The sequence below is a fragment of the Ictalurus furcatus genome, chromosome 14, assembly GCF_023375685.1.
Source record: "Ictalurus furcatus strain D&B chromosome 14, Billie_1.0, whole genome shotgun sequence".
In the NCBI taxonomy this organism is placed as follows: Eukaryota; Metazoa; Chordata; class Actinopteri; order Siluriformes; family Ictaluridae; genus Ictalurus; species Ictalurus furcatus.
Window position 1 is genome coordinate 29,011,653 of NC_071268.1, and position 14,371 is coordinate 29,026,023.

Here is a 14,371-nt window from a genome sequence, read left to right on the forward strand (position 1 = left end):
CCTAGTTAGTCTTTACATCATGGATCTAGAACTTTATTCAACTTTATTCTGGTGTTCAGCTTTAGCTCTCAGTAATGTCATTGTATTAAAATAAAATACTAAATTAAAAAACGATGTACTTCTACACTGTAATTAATCTGCAAAAAAAACAAAAAAAAAAAACCTAAATCTATCAGCACAACAAATATTAATGTTATTAGAGTTATAATCGAGAAATATTCAGTTTTTAACACAGCAGCTTTCGTCTGGATTTTATATCAGCAACAAGAACAACTTTACAATGTATGAAACACTGACCTGGGTTAGTTTCTGTATGTTTACTGAATGTTCATACACATTTATTATGGATCCTTTATGATGCTGAAACAATTTAAAATCCTCAACTGACAAATTTTTCACTTCATTTAATCATACAGTTTATCTGAAGTTTGTTCATGTATAAAGTAACTGATGAAGAGAATAAACTTTTACTTACTTTTCACAACGAGTTTGGAGCCTCCACCAAAAGTCCTCCACAGTGATATTTTCTATTGAAACCATCGTACAAAAACCTCCGTCACACTGCAGTACACACACACACACACACACACACACACACACACACACACTTTGCATCAGCAGTCCATGCTTCAGTGCTCTGCGAGTGTTTATAGCCCTGTGACTTTAACACTTCATGACTGAGAGCTGCAGCTCCATAACTTTACCCACAGCAACCATGACTTTGATCAGCGTCTTCATCTGCACACTGGCCCTCTGGACTCAAGGTGAGAGTTTAACATCAACTCACAGCCTCACACACTTCATCTCATACTAATTCTACACAACTTTACAGCAAATAAACACAATCTATGTTTCGCTTCAGGATCCAGAGGTCAGGGGACTGTGACTCAGACTCCTTCAGTGGAAACTGTTGTTCCAGGAAACACAGTCACCATCAACTGTAGATTCAGCATTGCTGTTTGGCATGACTGTGGGCCAACTGGTGTATCATATGACTGTCTAGCCTGGTACCTTCAGAAACCTGGAGAAGCTCCTAAACTCCTAGTGCGCTATGCGAGTCACCTGTTCTCAGGAACTCCAGCTCGTTTCAGCGGCAGTGGATCTAAGACGGACTTCACTCTGACCATCAGTGGAGTCCAGGCTGAAGATGCAGGAGATTACTACTGTCAGAGTACACATAAGATCAGTGGTAGCTATGTGTTCACACAGTGTTAGAGCGCCGTACAAAAACCTCGGTCAGGGAGAGTGCACAGAGAAGCTCTGCTGCAGCTGGGAGCGACTGCAGGTGCTGAGGGGGAAGAAGTGATACAGCACAATGACACACAATGTGGACGAGAGAAAACACACCACACTAACTCACTAAAGCACACACACACACACACACACATCTGTCAGAGGAGTCCACTTTATTCATCTGTCAGTACAGTCAACACACACACACACACACACACACACACACACACAAAACATCATCAACTACACATCACTACAGCGTCCTTTTCTCTCTTTGGTGATTTTTTCCCTCACTGTCATACAGGTACGTGTATTCATCAGGAGGTGGATTATCTCACGTGCTACATTCCTGAGAAAAAAAAAGGGTTCCTCACTGATTCTTTGGCTCAGAGGTTCACCCACAGGAACAATCAAGAACACTTGAGACAAACATATGAGACATGAGACAAGCCAAGCATATTCAGCAGATTCAACTCTGTAAAGATGCTGTTATTACTGTATATTGTAAGAAGCATCAACATGGCCCCGGCCCACCACCAGATGGAGACAGAGAGCTGCCTCTTCGTAATTAGTGGCACCCAGCTCCACCTGTGACTGGTCTATTTAAGGGCTGCTTACCATTCGCTCAACACAGTTGAGTTATTGAGTTCACCGTGCGCGTATATTGAAACCTGTAGCGGAACTTTAGGCCATTGCTTTGCACTGAGTTTACTTTATCTTACCAATCTACTCACCGTCACGATGTCTTTTATTTCCTGGTTAGTTCTCTGTAGCGAGCAGTCATTGGTTTCTCCCCTGACAGCCTTAAGTTTATTCCTTTAGTTTTCCTTGTCTTTGTTATCATTCTCAGTATCTCAACTCCTGATTTAGGAGAGTGCTTTTTCAGCTCGTTACTTTTCTCCATAACCAGTGTAGAGTGTGTTGGCCTGAGATTATTACTTATTTCCCTTTTTGGAAGTTTCTGTTCCTCCCCATTATCTGTTCTGTACTTGGGTTTGAACTCTTGGGTATTGATTGTGGTTTGCTCAGTTTACTCAGCTCTTTTGTATACTGAGGCCTGAGTTTCAAGATGGCATGGGGTGAGTCACAACAACATCCTCTACCATAAAAGTAGTGTTATATTATATTCAACTCATTTACCATCTTTAGGCATCTTTCCCCACTTATGTTTGGGTACAGGGAGAAGGGAAATAAGTATTCAGGCACTTTTGTTTTTGCTATTTAATACATTTCCAATACTGACATCACCTTCATATTTACACATGATACTATGTTTTGACTTTGTACTTAATATAAGAACTCATGAGCTTTTTTTCCCCCTAAATCATGTGTTTAAAAAATTAAATTGATGAAGGAGGGAAAGAGAAAAATGTTTTCAGACACCACAAATTAACCACATTAATACTTTTTAAAGCAGTTATTAGCAGTTTCAGCTTCAAGACACCTACAATAACAAATAATTTGTTTTTTTCAGCATTTTGGCTATCATTCTTGCCACATCGTTTACAATTCCCCAGTGTTACGAGGACTCACAATATCTAAGTTTTCACAGGGATTCCAGTCAGGAGATGAAAGGCCTTCAGCTATAACATGATTTATGTTTTTCCTCCAAATAATAATTAAAACAGACACAAGATCAGAAGCAATAAAATGTATTATTATTATTGTATTATGTATTATTGTCCAAAGCAGATCATGTTAAAAATAAGATCTGGTAATGCTAATCAAACCATACACCCCTTAACCCACCAAACCAAAACTGACTCGCTCAACCCGAGTCTTCATCAGAATCAGAACCCGATTTCATTTGGGAGGGCTCCATGTCCCAGCAAACACAACAGAAGTTTTCTTGAGAAAATTGTTCTACCTGCACATATAGCACACAAAAATAACGGATCAGTCCTGGAAAGAAAAACAATCCTTCCCTATAAGGAATTGCTGGTACAGTACCTGGGAGGGAAATAAATGAATACTCCAGTTAGAGAGCAGAGGTGACAAAGTTAGTAATCTACAGCCAATCCTACAGTGCTACAATACAAGAGAAGAAATTCACTTTCTCCAAAGCAACACAATTTTACTTTATTCATAGTTCAGTGCAAATTTATTCATATTCATAATCACTCATTAGAAGTCTTATAATTTTGAGACGGCAAATGGGCTGCCCCCTGCTGGTAGTGGCTGAAACACACAACAATGACCTCTCGTACACAGAGACAGCTGCCATTAAATCAGCGCCCACACACTTACCAGGACTAGGAGGGTGTGGGGTGTGTTGTGTTCACACACGAGTTTCAGTTCTTTTATTGCCTCTAGAGCTGGATTCAGTGATACAGTAAAATGTACCACACTCTAATTATAACTGGACAGGAAAGACCTACGCACTTTCAAACACCTGAAGTGACTTCAGAGTTAATTGAGTCAACTGTATAATTAATACATGAATTAAAATTAAAATAACTGTTGAATAGAAAAACCTTTCAGTGTCCAAAGTAACCAGTACTTACTCGGTCTGGGGGAAATGTGTCGTTGTGACCAACATAATTTTCAAACGGATGAAATAACTATTTTAATAAAATCTTTATTGACTTTGACACTTGGAAGAACACTAACAGCTTAAATATAAAATATAACCTTGGAGCTGAAACTCAGTGAGGAGCAGTGAGGTGTATCTGAGATTTACATTAACCAGGCTGAATGTGTTTCTATCTCCCAGAATAGAGCAGAAACTTCACCAGATGTTCAACTTCCTTCAGTCAAACTCACTGAAGCACAACACACAGCACTGAATCTACAGCTAAACACACTCTCTCATCACACTGATCATCACTATTAACTCCAATAAAAGAACACACAACGTCCAAAACTCAGCTTTATTTCAGCAAAAACTACAGGAAGAGCAACAGGACAGTGAAGAGAGTAAAGACAGAAATGTCAGCGTTGTGTAGAATTGAAACTCTGTTGTACATGGATCAGAAGCAGCTCAGTGTTAGACTCTATCTGAAGTTCAGCTTGAAGATGCAGGATATCAGTACAGTCAGCGCACACACACACACTGATCTGAGAACAGTGGCACTCAGCTGACAGAGTCCTTTTCTCTCCTTGTGGAGTTTTTCCTCACTGTGGTACAGGTATGCGTTTTCTTCACTAAGTGAATTATCTCACACGCTACACTCCTGAGATAAAAAGGGTCCCTCGGTGGTTTTTTGGTTGGGTGTTAGGTTCTAAAGAGGCTCCTGCAGAGGAACAAGCAAGAAAGTTTAAGCAAAAGCAGCAGCAGCCAATCTTATTCAGCAGATTCCACTCGGTAAAGATGCTGTTCAGTAACACACACTGATTATGTTCTGTTCACACACATTATGGCTCTAGTCAAGACCACCACTATCGAGTCCAAGACCAGGACTTGAGCAGAGATTCAGTCACGAATGATTCTTAAGCGGGTCGAGACGAAGTCAAGGCCAAGGTTAACATATTAGTGATAGTGGAGATGGGACAGAATTTCCTCTTAAACTCACTGGAGTCCAGCGTCGTCTGTTCACACAGCGTTTGAGTGCCAGATATGACCCAGCAACCAAGTACAGGCCTGACCGGCTAACTATCAGAACCTTTGCATTGTGGGTGAAATAGATCTGTTTATACAGGAAGCACTGCAAAAAACACATTTTAGAGAGGTGTAAATGAGATGTGTAAAAATAAATCAGGGGAATGGTAAATGAAATTATACAGAATAAATGACGTAAAGAATAATGAACGACGAAAATCTGAAATGCAACGAGGAGTTTTTGTTTACGTCGACGTTCTCTTCCATTACACGACATGTTAGTATGTCCCAGTACTTGTATACTTATTTTACTACACACTCAAAAGTATGTACTTTATCTTCACAAAAAGAATACATACGTTTAGCATATAGTTTAAGTATGCCAGGGATTGTTATTGAATGTCTGTTTCTCAGTCCACACTACAACACGAAAACAGCGTTTTCAAATCCACCCGGTTGGGAACGTTCACACAAAGCTGAGTTTGCGCTGGACAACAACCGAAACACAACAACCAGCAGTCTCAGCATGAATGGAAAACAAAATGTAGGGGGAAAAGATGCATTTTCAAAATTATTGACGTGGATTAATCTTCTCACTTCCACCATCCATTCATCATCACTTACTATTTTTAAAGTCTTTATTCAATTCCCTGTTTCATTAAATTCTAATATTTTAATTTCTTATATATTTCTCATTCATATTTATTGTGTACTTACAGTCACAGTGTCAATCTCACCGTTTCACGTCGTGTGTATCCTCGTGTATATGTGACAAAAGTAGTCTCTCAATTATGAATGTGGATCTCAAACAGAAACCGTTCCTTAGTGCACGTACCACACAAACAACACCAAGACGAACGACGTGTTCTCTACGTTCACTTTATATAGCGATAAAAAAAAAAAAAAACATGGAGGGAATGACTTGGAGACATTTGTGACAGAATGAAACTACAGTCAAGCACAAATAAAACTCAACAAAGTAATAAAAATAAGACAACAGACTACATGTAGGCATGTGCCGATCATAAACTCTACGATTTATGATATCGTGGACACTTCGTCAGTTAGCTAGCCAACATAACGGGTAGCATATGGAACATGCTAGCTCAGTTAGCGAAAGCTCAGTTGGCTAAAATACAATCTCTAAAGTAGTGTAGTTAAATACAGTCTTGTGACAGTTTTGTCAACCAGAATAAAGGCTTCGACAGTTATCGTCATGATTACGCATCCACACAAACAGAAAAAGAGAGGGGGTGCCAATATTTAAGCGTCCACAATAGCCATATAGTGCGTGTTGAATATTGTTAAACGGTTTAGAATTGATTCTCGGGACATGCGTGAAAACACAACAGACGGTTCAGGTACTGCGAAGGACTTTTACAAAAAGAGGAAGTGACACGGACATCAAAGTGGCTGAAAAAAAATAAAGCGCGTGACTTCCTGTGAGCATCACTAAAGCAGTCCAGCTCTAAAAGTGGAAAAAGTTTGTAAATTATACTGCCAGACTTTCTCCAGTCAAAGTGCTGATGTAGACTCCTGTTACAACATGCTCGTTAAGTCTTACTGCATCTGCTGGCTCGATCCGGACACCACGCATAACCCAAATACTCCAGAATGAACAGCTGGACGTGATAAATATCCATATTAGACACCTAGAGAGCTCATTCTACTCAGTGACTCGAAGCTAAAACTAAAACTGCGGATATGTTTTCCAGCACAAAACACCAGATTAACATGAAGGAGATGCTTCACATGCAGGTATCTTATCTCCGAGTCCCAGATGTTACACTTCTTAACGTTACATGAAAGAAACTTTACATACATTATTTTCCTAGATTAGACTCGATAAAGTTAATTTGGTGGAAAGTCACTGTTGAACAAGGATCAGTAGCCCAGGCCCCCGGGGTTTACAAGTTAAAAAAAAAATTAAAAATCAGAAAAAGAAAACAAAAATCTTTATTAAAAAAAGACCTGCTTTTGGAAAACGATGTAAATCAAAGCAAATTTGTACGTTACACTTACATGGTTGCGGTAGTGCGCACTTTGTCGCCTATCTAGGGCACTAATATGGATATCTATGGTTAATACAAGCCAGCAAGACTTTCCACTTTTCAGAAAGCAACACAGAACATTGCTGTCAAAAAATAACAACAACTTTAAATTGTGCATTATTTGGATATTAATCAAAAAAAGCGACTGCAAATGTGTGTGTGGTTTCAGATGACAGTAAATGGGTCCCTCGATCGGGAGGACGTTATGATGTCCAGTGCTGTTGGTGCGTTCGGGACGTGAAAGGGCTCGGTCTTTTAGTGCACTTCTCTTACAAAAGCCTCCAATTCTCATTCGCTCGCTCACTCACTCACTCTCACTCTCATCTGTAATCATCATGGACACATTTACACATCTATTTATCTTCCCCTGAGTCTCGAAAGAATTCAGTCTCTCGCTGCGTCTCACTCGTACTCGGCGATGATGACCATCATCCCGACGCCGAACAGCATGGCAGCGACCTCCATCACCGACTGACCCGCGCTCGAGCGGCCACTCAACAGCTCCGGCAGCACTGTCACCGTGGCGATGTAAACGAAGCCGCCGGCCGTGAAGGGCAGGATCCAGGCGGTGGCGGCCGCACCCACGCCCTCGGCCAATAGGGAGCAGGCGGTGCCGGCTAACGCGCCGATGGCGGTGAGGAGCTGGAGACACATGGCCTAGGGAAAAAAAATGGGTGGAAAATAATGAAAGAGGTCACATGACCACAATACAGCCATTGGATTTTATAGCATCGTGGTCCAAAAGTCAAGTGTATATACATTTGATAATTTTTATATTATGTAATCCGTTTCCTGCTCCTGTGGGGTTCTACAACCCCAGTTCCGAAAAAGTTGGAAAATGCTAATAAAAACACAGAGGAGTGATTTGTAAATGTACTTTGACTTGTATTTAAACAAAAAAAGTATAAAGACGAGGGATTTGATGTTTTACTGAATCAACTGCATAGTTGTTTTTTTTTTTGAAGATTAACGTTAATTTTTGATCCCTCAGACATCACGGTCTTAAAAACCATCATGAGTCTGTAATGGAGATGGCTCGGGAATACTTTGGTAAACCTATGTCAGTCGACACCATTCACCGCTGCATCCACAGATGCAGGTTAATGCTTTACTATGCAAAGCAGAAGCCGTACATCAACACTGTCCAGTGTTCTCCGGGCCAAAGAGGAAAAGGACCGTTCGAGCTGTTATCAGCGTCAGGTCCAAAAGACAGCGTCTGTCATGGTTTGGGGGCGTGTCAGTGCCCATGGCAGGGGTAACTTGCACATCTGTGAGGGCAGCATTAATGCAGAAAGATATCTACGCATTTTGGAGCAACATACGCTGCCATCCAGAGCAGGACAAACCACATTCTGCCCGGATTAAAAGCGCATGGCTGTGTAAGCAGAGAGTGCGGATTCTAGCATGGCCTGCTGCAGTCCTGACCTGTCTCCCATTGAGAACACGTGGTGCACTATGGAGCGCAAAATAAAGCGACGATGACCCGTAGAGTTGTGCAGTTGAAGAAATGTATAGTGGATGAAGGGGGAAAATTCCGCTTGCTAAACTTAACCATCTGGTGTCCTCACTCAGAGTCCAAACGCTTAATAAGTGTTATTAAAAGAAAAGCTGATGTTACACAGTGATAAACAGTCGACTGTCCCAAATTTGTGTCTCAATGTGTCTAGCCTGGTTAAATAAATCAATCAATAAATAAATAAACAAATAGAATAAAAATTAATAATAACAATAATTGTATTATTAATATTAACTCTGTAGCTGACCAATCAGAACACTGAATCGGCACACCTTCTTCTTGGTGCATCCTGACTGGACGAGGATGGCGAAGTCTCCGATCTCGTGTGGCACCTCATGCAGGAGGATGGTGATGGTGGTTACCACGCCGACGGCAGGACTGACCAGGAACGAGGCACCGATGGCCAGACCGTCCGTGAAGTTGTGGGTGAAATCAGCGGCCAGGTTCAGGTAACCCGATACTTTAATATCTACAGAGAGAGAGCGAGAGAGGGGAGAAAGAGAGAGGGAGGGAGAAGGTGAGAGAGAGAGAGAGAGAGAGAGAGAGAGAGAGAGAGAGAGAGAGAAAGGGGAGAAAGAGAGAGGGAGGGAGAAGGTGAGAGAGAAAGGGGAGAAAGAGAGAGGGAGGGAGAAGGTGAGAGAGAGAGAGAAAGGGGAGAAAGAGAGAGGGAGGGAGAAGGTGAGAGAGAGAGAGAAAGGGGAGAAAGAGAGGGAGGGAGAAGGTGAGAGAGAGAGAGAGATTCTATGTTCATAATCTGAAGAACTTGATGACGTAATCGAAATATTGCAAAACATCAAAAGCAACAGCATCTCTTACCCGAGCTCTCTTCTTTCACTTTCTTCACCTTCTTGTCCTTTTTCTGATCTTTCTTCCCTCCTTCCTTCTTCTTCTCCTCCTCCTCCCCGTCGCTGTCCTTACATTTCGGAGCAGCTGTGAAGATACAACATTCGGACACGTTCTGGAAATGTCTGCAGTGCCAAAGGAACGTTATTTTCCCGGGCGACTTTTACCGTGCGAGTGAGCGTGCGAGTGCGAATGAGAGTGTCCTCCCTTTAGCAGACGCACAAACTTCTCCACCACCAGGAACGCCACGATGCCGCCAAGAACCCACAGACCCACAGACATCATGTGATCGTGTGCCACACCTGCACGCGCACACACACAAACACACTTAGAAATTATCTCCTTCTCCATCAGTGTTGTTTATTATTTCCCTTATATCAGTGCAGCAATGTACCGTGAGAATGGCCATGTGACTCCTCGGCGGCAGCTGATTGGCCCTCGTTTCCATGGTGAGAGTGAGGCGCTGGATTGGAGGAAAGACGGAAAAAACAATCCGAGTGAGATTCATCTCACTAGTGTGTGTGTGTACACTACGGTTGCTGCTTAAATTAAGAAATTTATTTTGAAAAATATTTTTTTTAAACCCTTGTTTGTATTAGTTTTACATGTGGAGGTGGGATATTATCATCATAACTGTAGTATATGTACTAATAGATAGATAGATAGATAGACAGAGATATCCCTTGTAAGTGGACATGTTCATAAATATTGTGTTATTGTGTGTGAAAAGAGATTTCATGGTTTTTCCCCTCAGTACAAACACCCTCCATGAAGCGTTCGTTCTTTTCTAGCATCCCCAAACAGAGTTTAAAACGCGCAAAGCAATAAAATATAGACGCCGTTTAGAAGGACGTATCAGAGAAGCGATGCTTCTGGGCATTTTATGTAAGTTATTAGTTTAGTAGCACAGGTCCAGACTGTATACTGTATGTGTTATGGTCACGTGACCTACCCTACTAATGACGGTCTACACAACGCCTCCTACAACAAACACTTATAATGAAGGACTAAACAATTAGTCTGTATTAAAGTGAGGTGAACTTTTATGTGATTAATACAGTGATTACTTATCCCCTGTGAATCGAACAGAATTACTACAGACACACAGTACAGAAATCTAATCCTGCAGGAAGAAGAATAATCCGCAGATTTGATTTGGTTTTTGTTCCCCATCACCTTGTGTTTTTAAATGGTTGATTAATCACCATGACATTTTTAGACTATGTTACCATGCCATGTACATTTCTAATGCACCCCCCGCCGGGTGTGTTCTATACCTCCACCCCACCCCGTTTACTAACCCAGCGCGTGAGGGATGAGGTGCAAGAAGGCGTCCCCCAGCAGCCCTCCCGAAGCAAAGCTCAGCAGGATCTTCAGTAGGTTCTGGTGCTGATCCGAGTTCGACTGCACTGGGATGAGGAAGAGGATGAGGAAGGGTGCAGCACTGATCAGCAACGTCGCTCCCACTGCCTACAAAATAAAACCGAACAACTTGCATAACTTCAAGTGACTGGCTGACGAGGTCATATTAAACAGAAGTGTGGGGGGGGGGGCTTTCACTTTATGGATTATTCATGAAAAACACAAAGCATTTAGACTGAAGCAAAGCTATTAAAAAATCCCAGACATGTTAATTAGTTCAAATGTGAAACAGTTAAGAGGTACACGATTGTCTTTCCACCATTTCTGCGTCATTGTGTACACAGTGGCATTAAACCTGCCTCTCTGCTGACCTCTGGTGGCTGATCCTTCTTACTGCAACACGTGGTCCTTTCACTTAGTACATTATTCCAATTACTTATTCCATCACTACACAGGAATCACTGAGTGAATTATGGATGCTGATTGGTCAGAAGGTGTTGATTAATTTTCTTTAACAGCAGCTCTGACAGTATATTATATATATTAATGCGCTCATTCTAATATGTTACTGTTTCTATAGTAATGGCTCATTCACGGGGACGTGTACAGTGGACGCTCCACATAAACGTATTTAAAAACCGTGTAATCGAGTCTCCAGTGTGAGTGAAATATGATATCACAGTATTTACCTGCATCCACAACTGTACTGAGTCCCGGCTCTCAGCCTGCGACTCGCGCATCATGCGTTCTTTGCCAGGGCTGTGCATGGGTTTGTGGGTGTGCCCGTGGTCATGTCCGTGATCGTGGGCGTGCCCGTGGTCATGTCCGTGATCGTGGGCGTGCCCGTGGTCTTGTCCGTGATCGTGGGCGTGCCCGTGGTCATGTCCGTGATCGTGGGCGTGCCCGTGGTCTTGTCCGTGATCGTGGGCGTGCCCGCGGTCATGTCCGTGATCGTGGGCGTGCCCGTGGTCTTGTCCGTGATCGTGGGCGTGCCCGTGGTCATGTCCGTGATCGTGGGCATGCCCGTGGTCTTGTCCGTGGTCTTGTCCGTGATCGTGGGCATGTCCGTGGTCATGTCCTTCGTCATGTCCATGATCATCATGCCCGTGGTCATGGCCATCATCATGCCCGTGGTCATGCTGAAGCTCCTCCTCAGGAGGCAGATTGGCCTCAGCACTCCATTTGCTTGCACCATGAAACAGCTTTACGTCGTCATGATGATGCCCGTGGTGATGGTCGTGGTGGTGCCCGTGGTGGTGCCCATGGTGGTGGTCATGGTGGTGCCCATGGTGATGCCCGTGGTGATGGTCATGGTGGTGCCCGTGCTCACATGACAGCACTGCTAAACCAAACACCAGCAGCAGCGCAGACACACATAGGGCCCTCATCTCACCTGGAGGGAAACGAAAACACACCATTTACTCTCCAACCCTGATCAGGATGTGTACGGACACCTAGTGTGACTAGCGCTGAGCTAACAGAGTGTGTAAATACTGCTGTGTTTAATTAAGCGAGGTGTGGAACTATAAACTTGCCACAAAAGTGGAGTTACTTTAGGTGGGAAAAATCATGCACTGAATACGTTTATAACTCAACAACAACAAAAAAACACAGGGTATTTAATATCGCTGAGGAGTCGTCATGCCCCTGGTTACCACCTGACCAATCAGGATGCAGCTCACAAAGCAAGCCAGAGCTTTCAAGATGGAGGGAGGGTGGATGGTGTAGTGCCAGTGGACAGACGTGCCAGTGAACACGAACAGCTTTACAATCGTGTACAGTTGTGTAACTGTTGACATTGGGAGGTTTTCTTGACATAAGGAGATGTTTGTTTATAATTTACAGAAGGCAAACTGCTGTGATGTGAGAGGAATAAAAGACTAATAATAATAATAATAATAATAATAATAATAATAATAATAAATTGTGGGATGGTAATAGTAATGCTGATATATATATATATATATATATATATATATATATATATATATATATATATATATATATATATATATATATTCTGGTTCTAGTTAGTAAGTGGTACAGTTTATCACCCCACAGTTCCTGCCTTTCGATATAGTGCCCTTTCCTTATTTCATACCCTAGGTAGTGTCCTTATATAGGGCACGAATCTGAAATCTCATGCACTCCATAATGAGTAAAGGCAAATTATTTCAACCGCAACACATCAAGTCAGGAAATTAACCCCAAATAACTTCCTGTTGTATATACTGTATAGTGCACTAGATTGGGTGAAACCCTATCTAGGGTACTTAATGTATAAAGCAAATCTCCATTTGGGATACAGCCTTTGTTAGAGAGCTTCCTCTAAAAAAAAAAAAAAAAACAAAAAAAAAAAAAAAAAAAAAAAAAACATTTTCTATTTGTTTCACTCATTCATTCATTTCTTTTAGGCTAATCTGCACTCTATAGCAAGATTAAAATGCCTTTTTTACACGGCATATCTGTTAATAACGATTAGAAATACATGAATGTGTTTATAAACAGATGTATAAACACTGCTCATGAGTAAACAGTGGAAAACCAGTGCAAGTAAACTAGCCGGCTAGCTAGTGTAGCTAGTGTAGCTACGTGTCGCACAATACAACAGACATGCTTTATTTATTTTTACTGTATAATATTAAATAATATAATATACTCACCACCTGCGTGAAGCGTGCAGCGCCTATAAATCTATACTTCTGAATGAATATAATATAAACTGTTTCCTTAGAGGCTGCAGGTCATCAGATGCTCTCTGCTTTTCTATCTAACCGACGTGGCGTTCAGTCCAGCCCAAATCTCGCGAGAACTCGGACCACGTGATTTCAGAGCGCCACAATATGGCGGTGCTCTTTGAAAGTATATCTCAGAGGTCTGTCTGCTATACGGTCTGCTTTTCCCATTTTTAGCTCTGAGGCATAAAACATAGTTAAGTCATTAACTATATGAACCACACACATTGGAACAAACATAACGTTATGGTTTAATATATTTATGTTTGAACATATAATCTAAATCTGTGTTAAGATTCATTTAAGTATGAATGTATCATTAGTACATTTTCCAAACTTCATGTTTTTGGTTGGAAGATCAAGAACACTTTTGGTGTCTATGTGTGCTATGTGTGGTTTTTCTAGTTTTACCACCCTGCTGAAAAAACAAACAAACAAACAATTGAAACCATCACAGAATTTCTAATGGTTTCCACTAGAAATACCATTACAAACCATCAGCTAGCCATTAAAACCATTACCATTACTGGTCCTTAATGGTATCCACTAGACATATACCACTAATAGAAGGCAACAAATTAACAGTAGAGACCCACAGGGACTATTACAATATCCATTCAAACAATACAATTCCCATTATATGCCAGAGCCATATATAAATGTAACTGTGACTAACTGTAATTATAACCATTACAAATTCTATGAGGGTTTCTATTGTTTTGTTCAGCGGGGCATTTAAACATGTATGCTCCTGGAACACCAGCTCACACTAGATCAAAGACTTTCTGGTACTAAATTTATCCTCGTGGCTAAAAGATGTGAAACAGAAGCTTCCCAGACACGTAAAGTCAACACAGTTAAGGTCAGTGCAGCCAGTAGTGTGATACTCCTCGTGTCCACCAGAGAGCGCAATGCCCAGAATTGTACTTCATGTACCATGATGACTAATTTGATCACCTTAGTCATTATTACTCATCACATACTGGACTATATAACTTGTCTATAATATCACATCAAATCAAAGCCGGATTGCCTCGGCTCTCATGGCTTTCGGGAGTGATCCCACTTGCTTTTGTCTTCCTGAGCTCTGCTG

At 41.6% G+C, this 14,371-nt stretch overlaps 1 protein-coding gene and 1 gene segment (V, D, J or C); one reads left to right on the forward strand and one right to left on the reverse strand.

The window, feature by feature from the left end:
- Positions 1-673: 673 nt before the first annotated feature.
- LOC128617783 (immunoglobulin kappa variable 6-21-like) lies at positions 674-1,442 on the forward strand. The segment is given in 2 exon segments: positions 674-764; positions 863-1,442. Coding segments are annotated over 2 exon segments (444 nt in total).
- Positions 1,443-5,329: 3,887 nt separating this feature from the next.
- Positions 5,330-13,487, reverse strand: slc39a7 (solute carrier family 39 member 7). The gene is made up of 8 exons (XM_053642140.1): positions 13,207-13,487; positions 11,233-11,936; positions 10,483-10,651; positions 9,576-9,644; positions 9,349-9,483; positions 9,155-9,268; positions 8,611-8,807; positions 5,330-7,479 (listed from the first exon to the last, which is right to left on the reverse strand). The coding sequence occupies exons 2-8, from the start codon at positions 11,929-11,931 to the stop codon at positions 7,225-7,227; spliced, it is 1,638 nt and encodes a 545-aa protein (XP_053498115.1). The 5' UTR covers positions 11,932-11,936; positions 13,207-13,487; the 3' UTR covers positions 5,330-7,224.
- Between the last annotated feature and the right edge of the window lie 884 nt (positions 13,488-14,371).

What these genes read in the sequence shown, in the direction of transcription:
- slc39a7 (XM_053642140.1), bottom strand. Translation starts at nt 11,931, where the DNA reads ATGAGGGCCCTATGTGTGTCTGCGCTGCTGCTGGTGTTTGGTTTAGCA. An exon ending in CAGTACAGTTGTGGATGCAG is followed by an intron (nt 10,652 to 11,232) that starts GTAAATACTGTG and finishes TTTATTTTGTAG; the next exon opens with GCAGTGGGAGCGACGTTGCT. An exon ending in CAGGATGCACCAAGAAGAAG is followed by an intron (nt 7,480 to 8,610) that starts GTGTGCCGATTC and finishes TTTTTTCCCTAG; the next exon opens with GCCATGTGTCTCCAGCTCCT.